Genomic DNA, 25,865 nt, shown 5'->3' with positions numbered 1-25,865 from the left:
CCAGCCAGACAGGAAAAGCAGTGAAAGTCAGATACATAGAAAGAAAGAAAAGTAACAAGTCCCTAGGCAAAAAGTAGATAAAGGGAAACAGGATGATTTAAATTAAAAGAGTTAGTAAAAAAATGAGCCTAAGCTAGGCCAAGCATTCAAAACCAATAATAAGTCTCCATGTCATGATTTGGCAGCTGGTTGGTGGCCCAAAAGAAAAAGCCTGAGCCAGGCAGTGGTGGTGCACGCCTTTAATCCCAGCACTCGGGAGGTAGAGCCAGGCAGGTCTCTGTGAGTTCAAGGCCAGCCTGGTCTACAGAGTGAGATAAAGGACAGGAACCAAAACTACACAGAGAAACCCTGTCTTGAAAAACAGAAACAAAACAAACAAACAAACAAAAAACAAAATAAAACAAGAAAAAGCCTGGTAGGTATGACTTTTTGTGATAACAACATTTGCTGTGGGATGTTCTATATGCTATGAATGTGTTGCTCTAATTGTTTAATAAATAAAGTGCTGATTGGCCAGTAGCCAGGCAGGAAGTATAGGCGGGACAAAGAGAGAGGAGAAGGCTGGGAAGTGAAAGGATGTCAGGAGACACTGCCAGCTGCCGCCATGAGAGGATGTTAAGATACCGGTAAGCCACGAGCACGTGGCAACTTATAGACTAATAGAAATGGGTTAATTCAAGATGTAAGATCTAGACAGCAAGAAGCCTGCCACGGCCATACAATTTATAAGTAATATAAGTCTCTGTGTGTTTCCTTGGGGGACGCTAATAGGAGAGATTTGTCCTGACTGCTGGCAGGATGGGACACCGGAAAACTTTACCTACAAACAGTTATGATTAATGTCTATGTAGTGGGTTAAGTATTATGCACTCCAGTTCATGTCTACCTGGCCCTCCAAATATGAGTTTATTTGGAAGTAGGCTTTTGCCCCAAATCTGATTAGTCTTCCTTATAACAGACAGACAGACAAACAGATACACAGACAGATACATACATACATACACACACACACACACACACACACACACACACACACACACACACATGGGTGGGGGAGGAACAGAGGTTAGACTTATGCATTCATAAACCAAGGAATGCTAAGAGCCACTATGAGAATCTGGGAGATTCAAGAGAAGATTTTCTTGGAGCCTTTGGAGGGAGCTTGGCTCTGCTGGAGCCTTGATTTTAGATCTCTGGGCCTTCAGAACTGTGAAAGAGTGAATGTCTGTTGTCTAAGGCTGCCAAACTTATGGAGACAATACCATCTATATCTGAACAGAGATATAAAACTAACCACACAGCTAGAACAGCAGCATGAAGATGCACTTCCCAGACCCCTGCTCCATCTCTAAGATGTCCCAAATGTTGACAGGGGCTTGTGGAGACCATATTTTCTCTGATTGGCTTATCATCCAAGTATCATCAAGTTTCCATCACATTTAGTTACATGTAATGGGAAAAAAAAATCTTCAAACTCATTTCACAAAAGCTCAAAAAAGAAATAATTAATCTTACGATGAAATTCTCTAGATTCATGCAGTGTGAGCTAAGATTTCCAAATAGCATCACCAGTGTGGTGGTTTGTATAAAAATGCCCCCATAGGCTCATAGAGTTGAATGCTTAATCCCCTAGTTGGTGAACTGCTTGGAAGAATTAGGAGGTATGGCTGATAGGAATTCCCACCACACCCCCAGGGTCATGAATGCCCAGTGGGACACTTCGTCATTTCCACCTAGTCATTTCTGGGTCATATGTCCTGCGTGACCCATGACCCTGTAGCTGCGTGGTTTTGTAAAGTGTGCAGTACAACCATGTGATCTATGTGCATGAGTAGCCATGTGGGCCTGTGTTCGAAGGTGGGGCTTGGCCTTTAAAAGCCAGTCCCCATGTTCCCCCACGCCCCTTCACTCATGTATCCTTCAGCAGGTCTGATCACATCTGTCCTTCTCTCCTCATCTTAACAGAACTCTTGCTAGTGGATTCTGTCGTGTTTTGTGACTTTTCCTCACAGAGCAAGAGCATCACTAAAAACCAACATCTGGTGCCGTGACTCGGATTCGAACCGAGGTTGCTGCCTCTTTAGACTGAGTGTATCCTTGTTGGAGAAAGTGTGTTGCTGGGGGTGGGCTTTGGAGCCAGATCTCGATATCTCTCTCTCTCTCTCTCTCTCTCTCTCTCTCTCTCTCTCTCTCTCTCTCTCTCCACCATAGGATCGAGCTGCATGCCTCCATGTTCCCCAGCATGATGAGAACGGACTCACCCTCTGAAACTGTAAACAAGCCCCCAGTTAAATGCTTTCTTTTATAAGAGTTGCTGTGGTCATGGTGTCTTTTCACAGCAATAGAACACTGACTAAGACAACCAGAATCCGTTGACTCTCTTTTGAGTGTTAGCATAACTCTCAGATTCCCTTTGGTTACAAGATGTTTTCCACAAACTCTACATTCCTGTAGGCTCAGCTTAAAAAAGTGACTAACTATTGGCTAGCTCAGTCGATAGAGCATGAGACTCTTAATCTCAGGGTTGTGGGTTCGAGCCCCACATTGGGTGCCAGATATTGGGCGCCACATACTGGGTTAAAATATTAAGGCAACTCCACGTAGTTAAAAGGGAGGTTTATTTTGTGGGGTAACTTACAAGTGAAGGGATTGGTAACAGGGTCTGGGAAAGGTGTAGCACAGTCCGGCGGTGTTCTCTGGAGAACTCTGCTCGGTCTACCTCCAGTGTCCAGGGTCCAGGAACCAAGTGAGCTCCCCCACCCGGATCTTGGGTCTTCAGGGTCCTTTTTTGGCTCCACCTTGTAGGTATGACAGTTACCAAAGCCTCAAAGGGGGTGGTATTTCCAGGTCAAAGCTGGAACGGCTACCCACTACAACTAACTCTGTATAGTGGTCAGGTTAGAAAACACAAACCACTCTACGTGCTTCAAAGAGAGGCAGGTTAGCCTGGATTTGGTTTTATAGGAAATGGAATTGCTGAGGAGATTTTAAAAAAGAGCCAATGCTGTGACCCAGAGATGGGAAGCAGCAGGGAACCACTATAGTTCTGTGTTGGGGAATATTATTTTCAGGTGTGTTACTTTTGTTTATGTTGAATTTGTTTAACTCTGTGAAGCTGTGTTACTGTGCCTGTCTAAATCACCTCATGGTCTAATAAAGACCTGAACAGTCAATAGCAAGGCAGGAGAAAGGATAGGCAGGGCTGGCAGGCAGAGAGAAGATATAGAGGGAGAAATCTGGGAGGAGAGAGGTAGCAGCTGGAGAAGGAGGAGGACTCCCGGGGCCAGCCACCCAGCTACACAGCAAGCCACGGGGGTAAGAGTAAGATTTACAGAAGTAAGAAAAGGGAAAAGTCCAGAGGCAAAAGGTAGGATAATTTAAGTTAAGGAAAACTGGCTAGAAACAAGACAAGATAAGGCCAGACATTTATAATTAAAAGTAAGCCTCCATGTGTGATTTATTTGAAAGCTGGGTAGCAAACCCCCCCACACACACACACACAAAAAGAGCCAAAAAAACCCCAACAACAGTTCTAGACTTGGAAGTCCAAAGAAAGAGCTCAAATTCCAGAGCCATCAGCACCAGGGCAGGGTTTGTCCTGTAGAGCTGGGAGCCGTGTGGAAGATGCCATCTTCACCAGAGAGTGAGGGAGGAACTTCCTGTCATCTGTCCAGTGCCTTCCTTGATGGAACCTGGCCAAAGGCGGCTGACACATAGTGTGTAAGATACAACCTGTTGGGAATTAGCTGCCCTTCCCAGTACAAGCAGAGCTGAATGGGAAGGGTAGGTCTGAACACAAACAAATACATTAGTTGGATATCTCTCTCTCTCTCTCTCTCTCTCTCTCTCTCTCTCTCTCTCTCTCTCTCTCTCTCTCCCTCTCCCTCTTCCTCTCCCTCTTCCTTTCTTTCTTGGAAACATCAACTTCATTGGCTTCTGAAAACAGAATAAAAGAAGAACATCAGTGTCTTATTTAGAAATCTTCACCTTAGCTCCTGGGTGTTGGGTTTATTGCTTCAGGCTATGGGTACAGTCAAGGTAAACTCTTTTCTGCCTCCCATTCTGGGTCTCAACTATCCAGGGCAAGCTTCTCGTGGCAAATGGCAGATGGTAGATTTGAGAGCAGCAAGCAGAAACATGCAGACCTCCAAGGGCCTCGGTTCTGAACTGGCACATTGCCACTGCAGCACACATTCCATAGCCCAAAGCCAGCTACGCAGACACGCCCAGCTTCAGTGGGTGGAGGCCAATGTTCTTCTTCCTAGTCTCGTACAAAGTGTTACTCAGGACAGAGTCCTGTTTACAGGTCCGTAGACTCAGCTAAAAGGATCTACAAACAGACCAAGAGGGAAACTCAAGGATAATTTTGTTGGAGTTTGCAATTAAAAAACAACAGGGCAGGTTGCTTTTGGAAAGAGATGACTAAGAGGGAAAGTCATGCTTTCTGAGTTCGAGGCCAAGAAAGCAGACAGGTGTAGCAATGGCAATCTGCCAGCAGCTGTGGGGGTGGGGTGTGATTCAGAGAGAGAGAGAGAGAGAGAGAGAGAGAGAGAGAGAGAGAGAGAGCTCAGTGGCTGGGTAAGGAGGGTTAGGATTTAGGCCATGCTCACACCAGGGAGATCAAAAGGATGAAGCTCAGACAAAGTCATGCTCCTGCGTTAGGACTCAGAAACTGGGTTGGCTTAGCAGTGAAGATCTATAGCCGCTGCGGTGATGAAGGGTTTCTGGGGTGCGAAAGTCCCCACCTCATTAAGGGGACAGCTTGGACACCCTCTCAGCGTGTCTTTAGATGGCCATGTTTCTTGATGTTTCTAGAACTGACTGCTTTCTGGAGGACGTTTTCCTGTCCAGATGACTCATGGCTCATTGGGATTATTTTTTAAGATAAAGATTTATTTTCATTTTTTTTTTTTTAGCTTGAGAGAGAGAGAGAGAGAGAGAGAGAGAGAGAGAGAGAGAGAGAGAGAGAGAGAGAATGTATACACGAGTGTAGGTGTCCACAGAGGCAAGAGGGCCTGGGATCGCCCGAAGCCGGAGTGTGAGGTGGTTGTAAGCTGCCCAGGGTGGGTGCTAGGAAACAAACTCCGGTCCCCGAAGCGTAGTCCACACTCTTCCTGCTAAGCCGTCGCTCCAGCCCCCTTGGATTAACTGTTTGTTTGTTATCAGACAAGTTCTCTCTATGTAGCCCTGACTGGTCTGAAACTCCATATGTCGACCACACTGGCCTTGAACTCACAGCAATCCACCTGCCTCAGACTCTGCCAGAGTGCTGGGGCGATTGGCACAGCATGTACCACCCGATCTGGTCTCTTTAGCATAGATGTATTAAGGAAACGTTAGACAAAATGAAAACCCCAAGAATGGGAGAGGCTCTAATGGAGGAAAACCTAGAATTGTTTTTTTTTTTAATGAAGTCTCACCAAAAACAAAAACAAAAAATTCTTCCTGCAAGGGGAAAAAAAAAAATTCACTCTTACTCAGAATGCTCTGACACGGAGTATGTGGCTATTATCCACTTCTCACACCAGAGAACTACAGTTCAATTCCGATGCTAAGCATCTCTTGGCAATGCTGGGGAGCAAACCGAGGTCACTGAATAGCAAGTTAAGGCAAACCCTCTACCACTGAGCTACATCCTTGCCCGAATCCATGCTAATCATCTTGATTTAACACAGATGCCAGGTTAAGGGCTCAGTACCACAAGCCTCCCCTGTCTCTTCAAACGACAGTCATAAGGCTCAATTTACAACCGGACTCTGACCAACCGGCTATAAATTGCCAGTTCCTGCAACACCCATTCAGGTTTAGTAAATCCTTAGAATAGCTCACAGACCCCAGGAAAGCAGCTCTGTCACTGGGTCAGTGGCTGCAGTGGCCTTAAACTGCTGTGGCAAAGTTCCTGACAGAAGCTGCTGGAGGAAGAAGAGGGATTTTTGGCTCCCAGTTAGAAGGCGCAGCCCATGGTGTTGAGGGAGGCTGGGGGATGCAGAGGCTCCGTCAGCGGCAGCAGGAGCTTGCAGTATGGTTTCACACCCTGGACCAGAGCTAGACCAGAGCTGGGCAGTAGCCTGCCTCCATCAGTGAAATCCCGTGTTTCAAAGGTCCCATCACCCCCCAGAATCACACCACCACTTGGGGAAGCCCAAATGTTCAAACCAGAGCCTATGGGAGACGTCTCACACTCAGACGCATCCACTCCAAAACAGCCAAATCGAAGGGATGTACAAGACAAGGTGAGAGGTCATGGGGAACAAGGAGCTTCCAAGTTACCCTTCCCAGCATGCCACCTTTCAAACCACCCCAGTGTGTTCACCAACCCAGAATTTTCCAAATCTCATTATTGGGGGAGAGGGCAGGTATGGAGACTCCACTGCATAGACATGATTTGTTTCATCTTCGGCCTTTGGTGATGGAATCTGATCCCCATTCCCCACCCCCCACCCCCGAGGGTTGGGGGTGGAGACTGAGAATCGTAGCCCTTTAACCACATGGTTGGCCCATCCTGAAGCTATCTAGGGGCCCACCAAGGGTCATCTCCTCAGCAGAAGCTTAGATGTGGCTAACGGAAGCATGCTATGAATGTCAGATGTTCCTCTTACCCCACCACTGAATGATGCAGGGTTGGTTCAACACACAACATCAATAAAAATAAATCACTAATCACATAAACAGACTTAAATACAAATGACATGATCAAGGATAAGCCTTTGACAAAATCCAATAGGCTTTTTTTTTTTTTTTTTTTTTTTTTCTGAGACAGGGTTTCTCTGTGCAGCTTTGCAGCTTTGCACCTTTCCTGGATCTCGCTCTGGCCTCGAACTCACAGAGATCCTCCTGCCTCTGCCTCCCGAGTGCTGGGATTAAAGGCGTGCGTCACCACTGCCCACCAATAAGCTTTCATGGTAAAAGTCTGAGAGAGAGTGTAGGACCTCAACATAATAAGAGGCCTATATGACAAACCCATAGCCAACATCCTAAATAGAGAAAAACTCAAACCAATCCCATTAAAACCAGGGAGAAGTCAGGGCTGTCCACTATCCCTGAGTTCTGAGAGCTTTTGAATCTGTGCCTGGAATTGGGAACCAAGTCCAAGACTATAACCCTTTTTTTTAAGTGCCAAATGCCGTTTATTGAAGGAGAGAAGAGGTCTTAAACACAGGCTTACAGCACAATGGGAGAACCCCAGAGGGCAGAAGTTCACTACCGATGTTTTACAATCTTGCATCTAAGCTGTTAATGCCCATTATGCAAGATACACAGACAAGGAACTTAAGCATTCAGGAGGGTGGGACCCAGCAGGGAATTAGCATAGGGAGGATATCAAGGTCAAGGTCAGTAAGCAAGGCAACAATTACCCAAACCAGGCGCCAGGGCCCTACAGGTCCCCCTTTTACTAAAAAATGAGCTTCTGACTTAGGTTGCGTGGGATGTCAGCAGGTCACCTTACCCATCAGCAGGTCACCGTCATGGAGATGCCTGTCCAGGCCACTCAGGTGCTCTGTCTTAGATTGATGAGCGCCCCCTCCCAGGCATTACTCGTCTCTGAATACTCATTATCATACAGGCTCAATCGTATGTGAGCTGCATAGTTAATTGCTGCCAAAGATCTTAAAGTGGCGCTGGGCTTGCAATCTCTGTGTAAAGACCAACAGAGGTCCTATCCCACCCACAGCCAGTAGGCTAAAGGCAACTGAGCCATTCCCTTCCTTAACGAGCCTTACTGCAAATTGGAGTCCTTGTAAGATGGTATCCCAAAAGCAAATGGAACTTGAGTTTATAAATTTATAATTTTCAAAGCCAATCAAAATGTATATAACTATTGAATTAAATTTATCATGTCCAATAGAATGAAAGATTAACTAACTGTGGTAGCTACTTTTGCTGCCAGGGTCTCCACTGTGCTAGCTGTAGTAAGCAATTATGAAATGGTAATTTCATAAATATAGCAGCAGTGGCTGCCACTGCTATAACAGCAACAATAGCAGCAGTAATGTCAAATTCTTTTCTGGAGCGTGTGGGCATCCACTGGCATGGACACAACTCCAGGAACACCAACTGCCAAGGCCCATTTTTCTTGATCCCAGCACGACTTAGGCTGGCAGCTCTGCAAAAGAACAACTAAGAACCATAAAGAAAAAACAGGCAGCTCACAAGGAGCAGAACTAATGGTCTTTTAATGGCTACATTCAGGCTCATAAATTTTAAGGTATCTTCAAAGGGGGCTAAATGAATTTCAGGAGGCCAATAAATGTTGCACAGAGCCATTCCTGAAAAGTAGGTCCTACACCAGCTTGAAGAGGATTGTGAAAATGAAAAGGCTTAGCTGGCATGCTACTGTTAACAAATGGAGGTCAGTGGCCTTCAGGGTTATCCTTCATCTCCAAGGTGTCTGGGTGACACGTTCTTAATCATACTTGAAAAAGCAGTTACCATACATTACCTTCTGGAGAATCCAAAAGAATCCATTAAGATAAGAATATACTGTATCAAGCTGATAATAGAAAAATTAATTAATTTAAAAAAGAAAAATTTGAACTATTAAAAAAATCCAAACAAACATATTTTACTAAAGTAAAAAAAAGGGGGGAACTAGGGACTCATCATTCCTCTCCGCATTCTATTCTTTCCCTTGTTTTATATAATTAAATTTTTTATCGGTGGATTCTGCTGGAGTATCTGCTGCAGATAAGCACTGGAGGGCTCCTGTTGCAAATCACCCTCTAGAGCAATGGAAGGATCTTTCTACTGGCACTTGGAGGAGACATGATCTGGTGTTGGTGTGGGCCTGGGGTTCTGTTTATGTCTCTCCTCAGGACAATGAGTTTTCTCTTTGGATTCCTGAGCACTGTGTGCGCCCTGTGGCTGCTGCTGAAGCCCAACATGGCAGAGACCTATTGGGCCTTCGTGAAAACTCTCCCCTTCTGATGCCAATGGGGATTGAGAGCCCACTATGGCCAGCTTTGGCAAGCATTAACGTAAGCCTAAGACTACAACTCTTAACGGTATCCCAATTACTCTTCCACGTGGTAAGCATAGTGTTTGCTCCTGCAGGGTTTTGACCACTTCTGTACCCCCAGACCAACAGGATGGAGTTGTCTGCAGTGCCCACGAGTTCCTGCTTCCCACCACTTCCCCCATGTGTTGCCTGTGATGCAGAGACACCAAACCACATTGGGTCCCCAGTGGCGGGCTCTGCCTCCTCCTCTCAAGTTCCCACCCTCTTCTGTCTCTGCCCTTTCTTTTCCTTGTGCCTTCTGGCTCATAAAGAGCGAGCTATTCTTTAAAACCCAGGGGAAGTGTTACCTGTGCCGCGGGACTCTCTCAGGTTTCTGTGTTAGCCCCTCCCTGCGTTCCACAGCCCTCCTGCACAACCCCCTCCCAGAAGTTCCAGGATCTTAACCAACTCTGTATTCTCCGTGGAAAGTAGCAAAAGAACTTTGCATTTAAAGAGGACGTTCCTTGTTGTATCAAATAGAACCCAAGCGGTGTTCTATTTGAATTCTGGGGTTGCTTTGTCTTTCTCACTAAGAAACCTTCTGCTTACTAAGCAAACTCCATCGGGGCTTACTCCAGGAGAAGGGGAGATTTCAGCTCATTGCTTACAGAAGGTGTTCTATTGTCTTAAGCAGAGGAGAATGGGGAGAGGACTGCCACACTTGAATGATGAAGGAAGGAAATGAACCAATTCCTGCTTTGGGGAAGTATAAAACAGCTGTGCACCCAGCTGTAGGGGAGAAAACAATGAGAAAAAAAAATGATGAACTGCGTGTGCGGAAGCCACAGTGCATTTTCCAGAGAGATGAGAGACTGTCCCCTCCCTATTGTTATTTGCATGCTCTGTCTGGAAATGCTGCGTCGGGGCCCTGACTGCATGGGGGGACGCTGACTGCATGGGAGGGGAGCCCTGACTGCATGTGCCCCCCCAACTGCATGGGAGGGGAGTGCTTCAGGGAATATTTTATGCAGAAAATCATTAACTTCCTAGGCATGAATACCAACCATGGCTTCCCCAGGAATGGAAACATCCCTTTTTGAGCCTGAGAGTTTACCTTCTAGAAATTACCGACCCTGTGACTCAATAAGATGGCCATCATCATTTAAAGAAATACTCGTCGATATTTTTTTTTTCTCCAAAAGAGAAGTCTGTTGCCATTATGTTCGGTTTATTGTTTCAGTGGAAACAGCTCTTTAATAAAATAAATGTAATATTGTCAAATGATGAATAAAATGAGGTTGTCCCTAGTTCAGCAGACAGAATTGAAGTAACAATCGATTTCATTAGGCAAACAGGGCATGTCAATGGGGCTTCCTGAAGCCTTGTAAAATGTAATGTAGAGAAAGCAATTCTATCTAGCCTGTATTTACAGTTGTGGGAGTTATACAATCGCTACATAAATATTCATTGAGATTCTTGAGTGAAACCAGGTACAAATGAAGTAAGGGATGCCCAACATCAGATTTATGTCCCGGGGGGGACGAGTAGCTAGTCCCTCATCCTGCACATCACTGCACATCCCAGATCTCACAGAGGAGTGGGGTGAACTTGTGGTCATTCACTCTCCAGGACATCAGCATCTCAGCATGGTGGTGGTTGAACGTCCGAAGTTCCGTCAAGCGACCCAGCAGGCAGGCAAAATGCTGAGGGTTCTCGGGCTGGTGAATCTTGCACAGTTTCTGTAGCACGTCAAGCAGGGGTTCCTGAAGCTTCTCCACCGCCTCTCTGTCCTTGATGTATTGTCTGTCTATTTGGGGGTTGGAAATAAAACGGCAAGGTAAAGAAGTGAAAAATCAACGATTGTGCATAATTATCGCAATGGCTAAGCTTTTGAAAATGTGTGTCTATAAATGTTGTATGCTTAAATGTACAGAATTTTCAGTGTGATAAAGTTACATGCATGTACACACACATGCATAAAAACATACATACGTCGGGCAGTGGTGGTGCACGTCTTTAAACCCAGCTCTCGGGAGGCAGAGCCAGGCGGATCTCTGTGAGTTCAAGGCCAGCCTGGTCTACAGAGCGAGATCCAGGACAGGCACCAAAACTACATGGAGAAACCCTGTCTTGAAAAACCAAAACAAACAAACAAACAAAAATATATACATGTATATACAATGGACTTACATGTAAACCAAGATATGGAACATCAGAAGTTCCCCTAAACTCCCTTGCCAATGAAATCCCTTGAAGGAACCCCACATAACAGGTGTAAACATTCTGTCTCAGGGGGACATCCCCAGACTTCCTGGGCCATAGCGGATCTTCATGTGTTCCTCTAGGAAGCTTTGCCAAACAGGTTTCAATCACAATTATTAATGCCCGAAGAGTAGCAACTAGCATCTGCCTAGTTATCACATATGAAAATCATTTAAGGCTAGCGCAATATGTTTTACAGACTATGAGCACAGTATTACTTGCACCCAAATCACTAAAGTGAATTTTGAAAATACATTTCAGGCTGGAGAGATGGCCCAGCCTTTAAGAGCACTGGCTGTTCTTCCAGAAGTCCTGAGTTCAATTCCCAGCAACCACATGGTGGCTCACAACCATCTGTAATGAGATCTGGCACCCTCTTCTGGCCCACAGGCATACATGCAGGCAGAACACTGTATATATAATAAATAAATCTTTAAAAAAAGAAAATTTCATACATGGAGATATTCATTTCTGCAATTTTTAAAACAAGAAAATTGGAAACATACAGCTGTACAAACACAATGAAGATTATGTCTTTGTAGAGTCATAAAATGGAACATAATGCAGACCTGTTAATAAGTCTTTAAAATAATTTTTTTTTAATTTATTTAACTTTATTTTATGTGCATTGGTGTGAAGATGTCAGATCTCCTGGAACTGGAATTACAGACAGTTGTGAGCCACCATGTGGGAATTGAACCCAGGTCCTCCAGAGGAGCAGCCAGTGCTCTTAACCATTGAGCCATTCTCCAGCCCCCTTAAAGAATTTTTTAAAGGATGAGATCTTTGCTATGTTATAACATATACAATTTCTTCAATATCCCTGCTCAGGTGTCAGCCTCTGCAGAGAATCTTCCCTAACAACTAACGGACATCCCATTCAGTCTCTTCCCACCTTCTTCCCAAATAGTCTATTGTTATAATGTTTTTGAGATGAATTCTCACTGTATAGCCCAGGCTGAGCTCAAGTTTGTACTCCTCCATCAGATCTCAGGCACAGAAATTACAGGCATGGGTCACTTTGTCTATTATTACTACATATTTCATAGAATTTTCCACTTGCTGAAAAAAATATCTTATCTTCCTCACTCTTTGAGAACAAGTCTCAGAGAAGTGGTATCCAATTTACTCCTAAAGTCTGGAGCCATATTCACTATGTACGAAATGTTCAATAGGCAGCTACTAAAACCATGAGAATAATATTTTGAAAAAATATTAAAATATTAATAATGTTCTATTTGAATAGTAGAATTATGGACCGTTTTACTTTGTATGTCTCTGTGTATTCTTTAATAGACATTGTTTTGACTATACTGTTGTGGAATATTATTTTAAGATGTGTTACATTTGTTTATGCTCTGGAACACTCATCTAATGATACAAACATGTGTTGCAATCTTTCATGTTGCATTTGTTTAACTCTGTGAAGCTGTGTTACTTTGCTTGTCTAAAACACCTGATTGGTCTAATAAAGAGCTGGACAGCCAATAGCTAGAAAGGAGAAAGGCTAGGTGGGGCTGGCATGCAGAGAGGATAAATAGGAGAAACCTGGGAAGAAGAAGATCAAGGAGCAAGAGAAAGAGAAGAGAAGGACATCAGGGGCCAGCCACCCAGCAACACAACCAGCAGTGGAGTAGGAAAGAAAGAAAGGTATATAGAAAGATAAAAGCCCAGAGGCGAAAGGTAGACAGATAGTTTAAGAAAAGCTGGTTAGAAACAAGCCAAGCTAAGGCCAGGCATTCATAAGAAAGAAAAAGACTCCGTGTGATTTACTTGGGAGCTGGGTGACAGGGCCCCCAAAGGGTCAAAGAACTACGAGTAAGAAAAAACCACCAACTACACGACACGGAGAAAGAAGAAGGCAGTATAAAAATCCAAATGTAATAGTAAAATTACCTGGAGAGAGGATGACAATTGCCGTCAGCAAAGCGTACTCTTCCTGGGTCATTTTCAGTTCCCCAACACTTTTATAAAAACTAAACATCGGAGTTATATATTCATCAGAGATGCCTGTGTAGGAGTTGAAAAAAACACAGTTACAGCAAAAGGCTCTCAATTTTGGTTATTATCATCGTGGTGAGTGAGCGCGCGTGCGTGCGTGCGTGCATGCGTGTCTGTGTGTGTGTGTGTGTGTGTGTGTGTGTGTGTGTGTGTGTGTGTGTGTGTGTGTGTATGCATGTTGTGGTCAGGGTACAACTTCGTGGAGCTGGTCCTCTCCTTCACATGGATTCTAGCAATCAAATTCATGTCCCCAGGCTTGTGTGACACGCACCTTTACCCTCAGAGCCATCTCACCAGCCCAAGAAAAGTTGAGAGTGACTGAAGAGTGCAAAGCCAGAACCGGGCACACTCACACTTGCCCCCAGCTACATACATTCATTTAGTTATAGTATATTGGACATCTCAGCCAAAGACAGAGTATGTAAGGAAAATCTTCAAAGGACAGCTCACGTCTGACGCGTTTGTCTTTGAATCCAGTACTGTCTTTGGCCACCAGTGTGTAACAATAAAGGAAAATGCTCTTGGGCTAGAAAAATTCCTATAATTGCACCATTTTCGGGGGGGGGGGGGGCTGTTACTTTAAACATCAGTAGATACACTCAAGACAGAGAGCAACTTAAACAATGAACAGAAAATAGTTGTGCTTCCGTTCAGAAGCATAACCAGTTACACGGAATCAGTTGGCCGGGATTGAACGGGTTTGGACCTACCTGAGGTTTCCATTGCCTACTGTGGATTAATCAGTATGGGACCACTTTTTAAAAACTCAGGACATCAAATATGATAGATGCCAGGTAGGGACCAACCCTCCCAACTTTCTCCAAACCCACCCCTTTCCTGATTGATGTCTCTGTCCTCAGTGATGGCTACACTTGCCACCCAGTTGCCCAGACCGGCAGCTGAGATTCTGTGTGGGGTCCTGCGACCCTATCCTCTCCCCCTTACGCCAGGGTGTCTTGCCTCTGTAGCTCTTGGCACTGAATTAGTTTCAGCCACCATCTCTCATTATCCGAGGCACAGCAATTGCTTCTTCTCTCATGTCTCTTATTCCTCTTCAATCCGTTCTCTATCCAGATGCTAGAATACCCTTCCTGAACTTCAAGGCACGTACTTTCTCCTTACTTTTTACACACCTTCAAAACCTGTCTATGGCTTTTGCTGTATGTGTACTTTACTTTTAAATGGGGACCTGTGCCTCTCGGAGTTTGTGTTTCCTGAGTCCTCAGTGTGCACTGAGCTCTGTGGTAGGTACTTCTTGGCCACTCCTTGTAAATTGAGTGTGTCAAATATCAAAGACACCAGGTAAGAACCAAATTCTCATCTGGGTAGTGATGGCATATGCCTTTAATTCCAGCACTCTGGAGGCAGAAGTGGACAGATCTCTGTGAGTTCAAGGCCAGCCTGGCCTATGGAGCAAGTTCCAGGACAGTTAAGGCTGTTACACAAAGAAACCCTTTCTTGAAAAAGAAAAGAAGGGAGGAAGGGAGGGAAGAAGGGAGGGAGGGAGGGGGAGTGAGAGAGAGAGAGAGAGAGAGAGGAAGGAAGGAAGGAAGGAAGGAAGGAAGGAAGGAAGGACAACTAAAACCCAACTACCTTCCTCTAAATCCACTCCTTTCCTGCTGTTTCTTCATTCAGCTTTCTAAATCCCACAAGCTCAGGGTATCTCACCCTTCCTAATGCTGTGACCCTTTAATACAGTTCCTCAAGGTGTGGTGACCCCCAACCATGAAATAATTTCGTTGCTACTTCATAACTCTAAGTTTTCTCCTGTTATGAATCGTAATGTAAATATCTGACACGCAGGAGATCTGATGTGTGACCCCGTGTGGGGTCATGACCCATGTGTTGAGGATCCCTGCACTCCCTGCTTACAGAAAAGTCGGTAACTGGTCCCAAGAGATACAGCTAGTGAGAGTCGGTGCAGGACTCAAACCAAAGTTGGCAGGCTTTGACTCAGTTTCCCCTGCTTTTCGATCAGTTTTCCTCCAGCCATGTTCAGCCACTTCAGTTTCCCTCAGCAATCTGGTTTCCCCAGTCTCTGTACACACATGGCTGTCTCTTCTTGGAAAACCTTAATTCTCTTAATTAACTTCGTAATTCTTGTTTATAATTTAAGACTTCTTGTGCCATTTTTTTTCTACTTACTAAAGAAAAAAAATATTAGTTTGGAGCTTGTTACATGCATGGTTTTATTCCAGAGGAGCATGGCCTAAGGAATCAAGGAGCCAGGAGAGAGTTGGAGATGACTCGCTGAGGAATGGAGATGAGGATGAGCATGTCAGGACTGGTCCACGGGAGAATCCACTGCTCTCTTCCTTTCTACACCAAATCTAGAGCCACAGAGTTCTGGCTGAGCCAAATGAGAATACAGGTGGATTCCCGGCACTCCCGAGTGCCGCCATCAACTGGCAGTACGCTTGATACAAAGCCGCTTTGTCAGCAAGCCAAATCCTCACCTTTGGGAGAGTTTGACGTCTCTTCCGAACTGAGCCCTTGGCCTTTCCCAGCGATTCAACACAGTGCTCCCCTCTCCTCCAGGCACTTTCAATGGTGTTCTTGACCCTGGTGGACTCTCTCCACAGCAGAGTCTTTGTTTAGCAAGTGGGTGATTACATCACATGGAAGGACGCCCTTTTTCCAGCGGCTACAGAACTGAGTGGAACACCCATGACCGAACTAGATACAACTTAAAAGGCCTGGGGTGTGTGAGCCTGGGAACGCAACTCACTGCTTCCAACACAGGGTGAGAGGTCGTGAGGCGACTTGTGACTTTGAAATCAGATGCCCTGATATGGTCTTGAGCACGGAAAACGTTTGAAGCCACGGTTTTCTCATCCGTGAAATGTGTTGTACAATGATAATATTATATAAGATGATACAGAGTATTGACTGCAAAGCTTCCTCACAGTGAGACCCCAGCAGTGGGGCAGTCCTGTAGTCCCCATTCCCTGGGAGGCTGAGGACGAAAGAGAGGGGATGCATGGCGGGCCTGAGCTACAGAGCATGTCCGAGGCAAGCTGGGCGACTATGAGAGCCGAAAGCCACCTACAGAGACCCACAAGTGGCCAAGTGCATAGAGTGACGGTGTGAATCCAGCTCGGGTGGTACATCTGCAACACTACCCCGACACCCAAGGCTCAGGGGAATCCCAGGAGCCAGAGGACCAGAGGGACAGCTTTGTGACAGTGTCTTCTAGATGTGGCGGCGGCTCTGCACCCATGCAGTCTCAAGGATATGGCTGCCTACCTAAGGTCTGCGTAGAAACCATGTGCCAACGTGCATGTGGGAAATTCTCCACCAGTCTCCATCCTAGATGAGTTACAGGTAAGAGAGGGAGAGTCCATCTTCTCCAGGGATGAGGCCCTGATAGGCTACCTGATCCCAAGTGGTGTGCCCCCAACCCACGCACCTAGGAGCGACACCAAATGAACACAATAGATGTTAAAGAAGAGGAGGCCTTGGGTTCACGGGGGAGAGGACACAGGAGTTGGAGAGGGGAGGGTGAGTGAACTGACACAAAAAATAACCTTAAAATAAATAAATAAAAATCGATTTCAAAACGGTAAAAAAATACAGCCGGGGGAAGCACTTGCCTAGAGTGGGAGGCTCTACATTCAATCCTGAGGACTGCAAAAATAAAAATGAATAAATAAGAAAAGAGACATACTATTTGCCATTGTTATGCAGATTAATTGCTTTAACAAACTCATCATAACACCAGTCTATTTTAGTCTAGATTAAATTGTGTTCTGCTTCTACAAAGCTATATTTTTTTTCCCCTTAATTTCTTGTGCATGTGAGGTGGAGTAGGGTGCTACAGTGCCCATGAGGAGGTCAGAAGACAACTCTTGGGGTTCAGTTCTTTCCACTGTGTGGATCCGAAGGATCAAACTCGGGCCATCAGTCTTGGCAGCAAGAATCTTAATCTGCTGAGCCATCTTGCCAGGCCAGATGTGTGTGTATGTATGTTGTGTTTAAAATGTCTTTTAGTTTCTTGTTTTTTGAGACAGGGCCTCTCTACACAGCCCTAGCCGTCCTGGAACTTATTATGTAAACCAGGCTAGCCTCTGCCTCCCAAGTGTGGGGATTAGAGGCCTGTCCCACACACCCAGCTAAAAAATAATTTTACATTTTACTTGGGATGAAAACAACTTATCTGATCAGTGATGTGCCTTGGCATTTTTCTAGACATTAAAGCCATACAAAGGTTTGTAACTCTTTTTTTTTTTAACTAAAGATTTTTTTTACCTTCAAAAATTAGCAGTCTTAGCTGTAAGTGGACTTCTATGCCTCTAATCCTAGCACTTGGGAGGCTGAGGCAGGAAGATGCTGAGGTCAGGGCATAGCCCAAGACACACAGCAAGACCCTGTCTAAAATCAAGGAAGGCCTCTTCCATATTCAGGGTCTGTACCCACCAGGAAAAATCAGCTAAAGTCATGACTGGGCCACAACTTTTTTTTTAATGGTTTAAAAAAGAACCTCAGTAAATTCTTGAAGGTTTTAAACTTTTCTAATAGTGCAATGATTAATTTTTATTGAAATTTCTCTAGAACACATTTGAATTAATTGGCCTGAGTACCAAAATAATCTGTTTCTAGCCAAATTATCTTCACGTTGTTAGCAGTGTGTGTGGAGTGCGTGTGAATACACTTTCTGCTTCCTACCCTTGCTTCTTCACTGGCAGCATCTGCAGATATCAGTAAAGAGACTAGAGACCAAGGAAATGTCACAGAAGGACATGTCATATAGTTATGTATCTGTTGGAGAGTTGCTCGTTCTATTTGCTAGTGATCACACATACTTTTGTTCATTTCGCATGACTCAACTGCGTGAATGAGCAATTGCATTTTTATTATTTTTGAACCACTGACTTACTTATGAATGACTGATTCGTCCCAGGACGTTGCTTTTGAAGAGAACTGATCTGTGAACAGATGTCTCGTGAAGCGTGTGTGGCTCATTTCCTTGGAGCATGTAACTAGAGGCCAAACACTTAGATGGTAGATGAGACTAAATCCTTAGCTGTGAGTCATAAAAATATCTTATTACATCTGTTTGTTTGTTTATGTGTGTATGTATGTGCATAGGCACGTCATGACGCACATATGGAGGTCAGAGGACAACTTTTTTTTTTTTTTTTGGTTTTTCGAAACAGGGTTTCTCTGTGTAGCTTTGCGCCTTTTCTGGAACTCACTCTGTAGCCCAGGCTGGCCTTGAACTCACAGAGATTTGCCTGGCTCTGCCTCCAGAGTGCTGGGATTAAAGGCGTGCGCCACCACCGCCCGGCCTGAGAGGACAACTTCTAGGAGAGGGTCCCTGGGATCGAACTCAGATGATCAGGCTATCTGGCAAGCACCTTCACCTGCTGAGCCAGCTCACTGGCCCTGGGTCATAACTTTAAATGCCATGGGATTTAGAGAGACTATCCAAATCAACTTATCTGAAAATGTTCAATATTTAGAATTCATCTTTGATTGTCAAATTTTCTAGTTCATTCATCCTTCTAAATCCTCACTTATCCTCCAAAAATGCTGCCTCCTTCAGCTAATTATAGTTGATGATGTTTAGGGGAAAAAATAAGTTACAATGCTTGCTACAATTTTATTTTGTACATGTTGTAGAAGCCAGGGGTATAGAAAAATAGATAAAATAAGTTATAGGTGAGTTTTTAAAATAAATTTTCCTACAAGACAGATGAAGTGCCAGAGTCCGCATCATTACTAAGGACAGCAGTGTAAACAAGAAGTCGTTTCCGCTATAAATGTAGCGTAATGACAACATGATCCTGAAGGGGGCAGCCCTTTCCCATTTTCCGGCTTCCCTCTTCCTAACCGCTTGAATTTGTTTCATTTTTCACTTGGGAATGTTGGCCACAAGAGGGCGCTATTTTCTAACTCAACCTTAGACACTAACAGAAAAGTTTGAGTTGTAAGAAGAAAAATGGCTTTTTTCTGTACCTCTGTTGTTTGTTTTCTCTTGGGAGGGGGTGGGGAACCTCCATGATTGGTGAATTGGTTATTTAAGGATGACAAATACCATCTGAAAGAACAACCCATAGCAAAACACCACTGTGCTTTGTTTCTCTTTGTTTTGTGTTCTGAGGGTGCTAGGGATCAAACCTGGGGTCCCAGGGGTGCTAGACAAGTACTCAACCACTGCTCTCTTTAAAATGTATCATTTCTTACCTGGCTAACTTTCCAATATTAAACAGGTATAAGAACAGGCAGCTTCTTTGGGTGTGGGAATATGCATTGTATGTGAGGCTGTGTATCGTGTAGGCCACATTTCCCTGTACTCTTGATGCCTCTGTATGATTTATTTTTACTGGTGGCCTCAAGATAGACTAGGCAGCCGGGCGGTGGTGGCGCACGCCTTTAATCCCAGCACTCGGGAGGCAGAGGCAGGCGGATCTCTGTGAGTTCGAGGCCAGCCTGGGCTACCAAGTGAGTTCCAGGAAAGGCGCAAAGCTACACAGAGAAACCCTGTCTCGAAAAACCAAAAAAAAAAAAAAAAAAAAAAAAAAAAAAAAAAAAAAAGATAGACTAGGCATCTTGTTAAAAGTGATGCTATTTGCTCAAGACCATGTAATTTGAATTTTCCCCAGAAATAACACCACCCCAGTAGCACAGAAGTTAAATAGACATCTGAACATAGCATCCAAGGTTGTGCGTGCCTTCAACTTTTTTTTTTTTTTTTTTTGGTTTTTTGAGACAGGGTTTCTCTGCATAGCTTTGCGCCTTTCCTGGAGCTCACTTGGTAGCCCAGGCTGGCCTCAAACTCACAGAGATCCGCCTGGCTCTGCTTCCCGAGTGCTGGGATTAAAGGCGTGTGCCACCACTGCCTGGCCGCCTTCAACTTTCTAAACTAAGTTTCCCCTACCCTAGTATTTTCCTGATGGAGGAATAACAACTCCTCTAGCATCCTAAAGTTTCCTTTGCTCCAGACCAAGACCGGGCCACTGTTGGTCTCATTCCCATAACAGAGGCAGTCTCCAGAGACGGCAGCACAATTCTGGCCACTGACATACATTAAAGAGCCTCTTCCTGAAGCTCCCCTTAGAGATTTCTGCTCTCCTTCTCATTTTCAACCCTGACGGTTGTCTTGCTTGGACAGGCTCTGGCCATTAACTAGAAGAACTTGCCTGAGGTTAAAGCCGACACACAAGGAGAGGAGACGGAGACAGCAGCCTCAGGTGGTCCATGCCCAAATCAACACATGATCACTTTGAAAAGTAAAATCGGAGGTGTAAGAATGTAAGACCTCGCCTTGTTGGAGGAGGAAATGGAGAGTGGGTTGAGGGGGAAGGGAGGAGGGAGGGGAGGGAGGAGGGAGGCGAGGGGATCTGTGATTGGTATGTAAAATGAATAAAAAAAATTCCTTAAAAAAAAGAATGTAAGCTACCTTAAGCATTTGCCTTTCTTATAAACAGTCAGAATCACACAGTCAGAACTTTGCATTTCCAATCCTTTGAAAGGCAGTGTTTGAACTCATCCTTGGTTTACCTGTTTCTCGGGCAAAATGTAGTTATACTGTTTTTATCTCGTGAATGTTTCAAAGGCCAGAAAAGAGGCCGTGTACACTTTTACCGCACACAGGATCGTCTAGTATGGCTCTATGGCTCGCGACAGCTTCATCCCCCACCCCGATACGAGTCTCTTGTTTCTCTGACCTCGTTGTCTGTAATCATTCATAGAGAAGCAACTTGGTATCGCTAGCCACTGCTCATATTTTATTTCCTTGCTAAGGGGCAATGATGTGTTTGTCTGGGTTTTATTCTGACCGGCCAAAATCTGGTAGATGTTAGACCTTGGTAAATGACAGGGACAATACATAGAAAGAGCCCTGGGCCTCCAAAATACCTGCTCTCCTTTCCTTGATGTCTGCTGATCAACCACGCAGCCTTGACACACAGACCATGACTCCCTCCCATAGAGACCACTGAGAATACTTACAAGATGATAACAGAAAATAAATAACATCCAAAATCTTGAAATACACTGTCATCCTGACAAATACTTGTGAATTGGATATTAGTTTATGTCTATTGTGGAAACAAAAAAAAGGATACACTGAAAAGCCCTGCTAATTTTAGGATTTAGTTAAATTTGAAGCAAATAGAACAGGTTGCTCCGTCTGATAAGATTACTGCTGCTGAGTGCCTTGCCGTTGAAATGCACGACCGTTAGCTTTAGCAAGCCCATGTCAGTCCCATCCTGTTTTATAGTATTCAATGACTGTTCTTATTTTTACTAAAACTTGAAGGTTAGAAGCCGAGTTTGCATTACAGTACTACATTAGGATTAAAACTGTTGATGCAATCAAATGATATAGAAACAACTCCACCCCCACAGACTGTCAGATTCAAGTTCCGGGGTGGCTTCAGTGAACATAGATAAACACTAGCTCCCTTTCGGGAGCTACATCTCAGGAGACGGCGGCATCTTTGTGTCTATAATTTGGGTATGATAATAGAAAGAGTATGAATAGGCAGAATAAGAAAATTAATTGTTACATTGTATACTTTAAAGACTTCTGTAGGCATCAACAGGGTAAATTTGAAAGGCTGTGTTATTCCAGAAATAATATATAATGGGAAGGAGAATTACTACATTAGCATGAGAATAAAAAGTTATTCTTAAAGGTCATCTTGCCAGATCAGGTTTTGATGTGACACGTGGACAAGACAATGTTCTGAAAAATCCACTAGGACTAAGGGACTCATGAATATTAATGAATGGAAGAAACGCCGTTATAGATAATAAAATACAAAGCCGCATGTGGGTCCGGGTGGTTTTCACTGACACAAAACGGAGTTGGTATTTGGAGACAGTTTCTTATTATAAACTAGAGACATGCATATTTATTGGCATAGATTATTTTCTGGAAAACTTTATCACTGAACCTTCATGAAACTTGAAAAAACACAGTTCTGAAGCTTACATTATAAAGATTTTTTTTTTAGATTCTGATTCACATTTAACCCTACAGCACCTCATCATTTCTCACTTAGATATTCCATGTTTCTGTATATGTCTCCTTGTTTCTTCTCAGCCCCTGTAGCTCTGCATCTCCGTTATAGCCAGCAGGTTCTTTCTGGGGGTCAAACTAAGATCACAACGCATCTGTTCCGATATGATGAAGGTTTTCCACTGGACTGGAATTAAACTACTTCTGCGGTATTCAGTGTCCTTAACGGCCGAATGCATTTTCAGCTTCATAAGCAATACTTGCTAAGACATCAGGGCACTTGTGAATGCTGGACGTGGAAACTCCCATGTTCTGCCAGGCCCTTGCATCTGCTGCGCCTGCTCTACTGTATTCTCACATTCATAGCTTAACACATTCCTCACCACCCTTCAGGATTCACTCGTCAACTTCTGAGCCCGCCCACCACACTTGCACAGGGATGTGAGCGTGCTCCTCCGTGTTCCAATTTACACAACGCTCCTTCCTGATGCTCTCCCATATCCTCCACCAGCCTGCAGGTCCAGAAGGACAAAGGCCAGGCAGGCTGCTGTCCATACATCCTCAGCAACTGTACAGTTGTGCATGCGGGGCAACCCCAGTGTTCAACATGGATCTGTCCAAAGACAACTGAATAACTTCATGGAAAAACCTCATGATGTCACATCACTCTACACTACAGTTGTACAACGTTTGCTGCAGGAGGCGTCACACCACACACACACACACACACACACACACACACACACACACGGCACTGTTAAATGGCCCCAGTGGCTCAGTTTACCCGTCTACGGCAGCGTTGCTCGATCTTGGCCTGACTGACATCTTGAACTATATAAATCGGTTGCTAGTGGTGGCGGGGGAGGCTAGCTTCCACATCAGATGCTAGTAGTGTCCCCTTCCCGAAATGTGACAATCAAAAACATCTCCAGATGCTGCCAGTGTCCGAGGGAGGAAGTGGATGGACCATCCCAGGTTGGGGACCACTGCTATACTGTAAAATCAGCGTTTTTAGCTGAGTGCATTACATGGTTTTAAAATCTACCTTTTCTAACAAAGGCATAGCCAAGAATAAAGGAGCATTGGAAATTGGAGGAGGAAACAGCAATGGCTTCCCGTAAGGTTACGAGTGACTGGGGAAGAGTGTCAAGTTGAGAGTCCTCGGTTGCACTTGTGGTCAGCACCATAAGGCGAGCTGTCTTTGTTTTCCGGTTAAAGCAAGTTATCAGGTGAGTCGTTGTCTCGGGCGAGGAGAAGGCAAAGAGCTGCAGCTCCATGCTTGCTTAGCACGCACCAGGCTCTGGACTTAACCCCTAGCAGAGCATAAGGCAAGCAGATGGTACGTGGCTGAAATCCCAGCACTCAGAAGTAGAGGCCGGGGGGGGGGGGGGGGGGAGGGGGGGGGCGGGAATTGTTCAGGACCATCCTCTGCTGCACAGCGAGCTCATGGCAAGCCTGGGTTGTAGGAGAACCTGTCTCAAAACCACTTTCCCCAAATAAGTAAGGAGTTGAGTATGGCCAGCAAATGATCCAAGAAAGGATCGTATTGATGGAGCGGAAGTTAAGGGCTGAGGGAAATGAAGTCGGGCAAAAAGCAGTCCAGTGGTGTTAGGATAGTGGATGGACTTGGTGTAAAGTGCTTACTGTGCCAGCCTAACCACCTGAGTGTGGATCCCCAGACCCGCCAGACACAGTAGCACAACCATCCGCAATAGCAACACACCCTGACCAGGATGGGGACAGGCGCAGAGTTGCCGAAACCTGGCTGAGTGGCTAGTGCAGCAGAGAACAGGAGAGCCCCTGTCTCAAACGAAGTCTGAGGTGAAGACCAACATTTGAAACTGTCTTCTAGCCTCCACAGGTCCACCATGACACGTGTGTCCCCACTCTCGCATACAAACACACGCATGCATGCACACAGAGGAAGGAGGCAGTTCAGCCAGCGGATGGCAGATTCGTGGATGACGGTAAATGGAAAATCTTTAAAAGAAAGAGGCACCAGAGTCAGAGTTGAAGATGTGAGTGAGCTGGAGCAGTAGATGGTTCTGACTCCTGCCCCAGCTCTTCAAAAACCTAGGCACTGCAGCTTTTAGAGGAGACGTATGGGTATTAACAGGGTCGACGTCTGGTGCATGGCTAATAAAATCTATCTCTAAGTGTCACAAAGAATAAATTATGTATGTTTATGATGCAAGGTGTGGGCCACGACCTGTGAATGTTAGGAACACACCAATGTCAGTTGCCAGCACGTTCATGTGGGCATCTCCCACCTCATCCCTCTCCATTAGCCTAGGTTAGACCTCAGCACTGCACTCTGCATCTCTTCCCAGTCAAGCCTTCCTCTCCCCTTTCACAAGTGCCGGATCAACATGGCGGTGTGAAGGCTCTCTTTTGCTAACCCTGACTCCTCCCCTGTTATTTTTCAGAGAGATTTCCATCAATTAGTCCTTTGCAATTTTGATCTCATCCTTTAGTTGCTTCTGATGAGACCCAAAGATTCCAAAATTAGAAGGAAGCCCAGGTACCGAATCGGTGTTAACTTTGGATACCACAATCAACACAGCCCCTAACAGATCATGCAGAAATTACTTTTATAACATTGAGAATTTTCTTCTTAGAAATCCAGTAATGGGGGGAGGAGAGAGGTAGAAAGGGAGAGAGGGAAAGAGGAAGAGAGAGAGGAAGAGAGGGAGGGAGGGAGGGAGGGAGGGAGGGAGGGAGGGAGGGAGGAAAAAGAGACAGGAAGAACATTAGGATATTAGAATGTATGGGTAATTGATTTATTCCCCTTCTGACCTCAACTCATTTGTCCATTCTTCCTCCCATTAATTCTACAGACGTCTCTTCAGCATGCAAGCACCTACCCCTAGAAGCACGACGTGCTGGGACACACACACACACACACACACACACACACACACACCTATACACCTCTAACACACATGCACATGCACACACACTGCTTAAAGCAAGGTCCTAACACATGTGAAAAATAAAATCTACCACCTGCAATGTATCTGGCAGCCTTTTACTGCCTACATATTCTGGGCCAGAATCAATACTTTAAAAATGGAGACTATAATCCATACTTCTGGACAACACAATGCCTTTCAGAAGGTGAAAGTCTGGAACAACAGCCTCAGATCGCTCATTCTCTCTCCCCAGGACCAGGGACTACACTCTTGAGACCTTTTATCTCCTCCACAGTGTCTTCTATCCTGGCTTATCTTAAGGAGATTTGCAAACATTTATTTTCATGTTTTCCCTCTTCTGTTCAAAAACCTTCAATATCTCCCTATTGCTTAGAAAATATCATATTTAGCCCAACATTCAAGGCCCTTAACCATCTAGTTGTATTTCCCTCTCTCTATTCCTTTTTATTGTAAGCCTAAATCCATTGCCTCAACTGCACCCACCCCTTATGGACACGCCCCAGATTTCTGATCTTTAATCGTTCACCCACCCTGCTCCTTCTGACCTACAAGTGCACTCCAAGCATCTGGATGAAGTACTGTTCAAGGCCCAGTTCAAACGCTAACAAAACCTTCCAGACTAGAATGCTGTGGATATTGCTCTATATAAATAAAACACTGATGGTCAGTGACCATGCAGGAAGTAGGTTGCCAGGCAGGAAGTAGGTGGGACAAGGAGAGAGGAGAATTCTGGGAAGCGGAAGGCAGAGGGGAGAGACACTGCAGC

General features: G+C 44.9%; 1 protein-coding gene across 7 annotated transcripts in view; it reads right to left on the bottom strand.

Moving 5' to 3' along the window:
* Nucleotides 1-10,118: 10,118 nt before the first annotated feature.
* The window catches only part of Nr1h4 (nuclear receptor subfamily 1 group H member 4), a 73,127-nt gene continuing 57,380 nt past the window's right edge, over nucleotides 10,119-25,865 (bottom strand). For all 7 annotated transcript variants that reach the window (XM_037196830.1, XM_037196831.1, XM_028880312.2 and 4 more), the window contains 2 exons: nucleotides 13,094-13,207; nucleotides 10,119-10,742 (listed from right to left, as the gene is read on the bottom strand). In XM_037196830.1, the coding sequence (XP_037052725.1) occupies nucleotides 10,504-10,742; nucleotides 13,094-13,207 (353 nt within the window). In that variant the 3' untranslated portion in view covers nucleotides 10,119-10,503. The remainder of the gene's footprint in view (nucleotides 10,743-13,093; nucleotides 13,208-25,865) is intronic.

The sequence above is a fragment of the Peromyscus leucopus genome, chromosome 18, assembly GCF_004664715.2.
Source record: "Peromyscus leucopus breed LL Stock chromosome 18, UCI_PerLeu_2.1, whole genome shotgun sequence".
NCBI classification, from domain to species: Eukaryota; Metazoa; Chordata; class Mammalia; order Rodentia; family Cricetidae; genus Peromyscus; species Peromyscus leucopus.
This window is presented reverse-complemented; position numbering and strand designations above follow the sequence as displayed.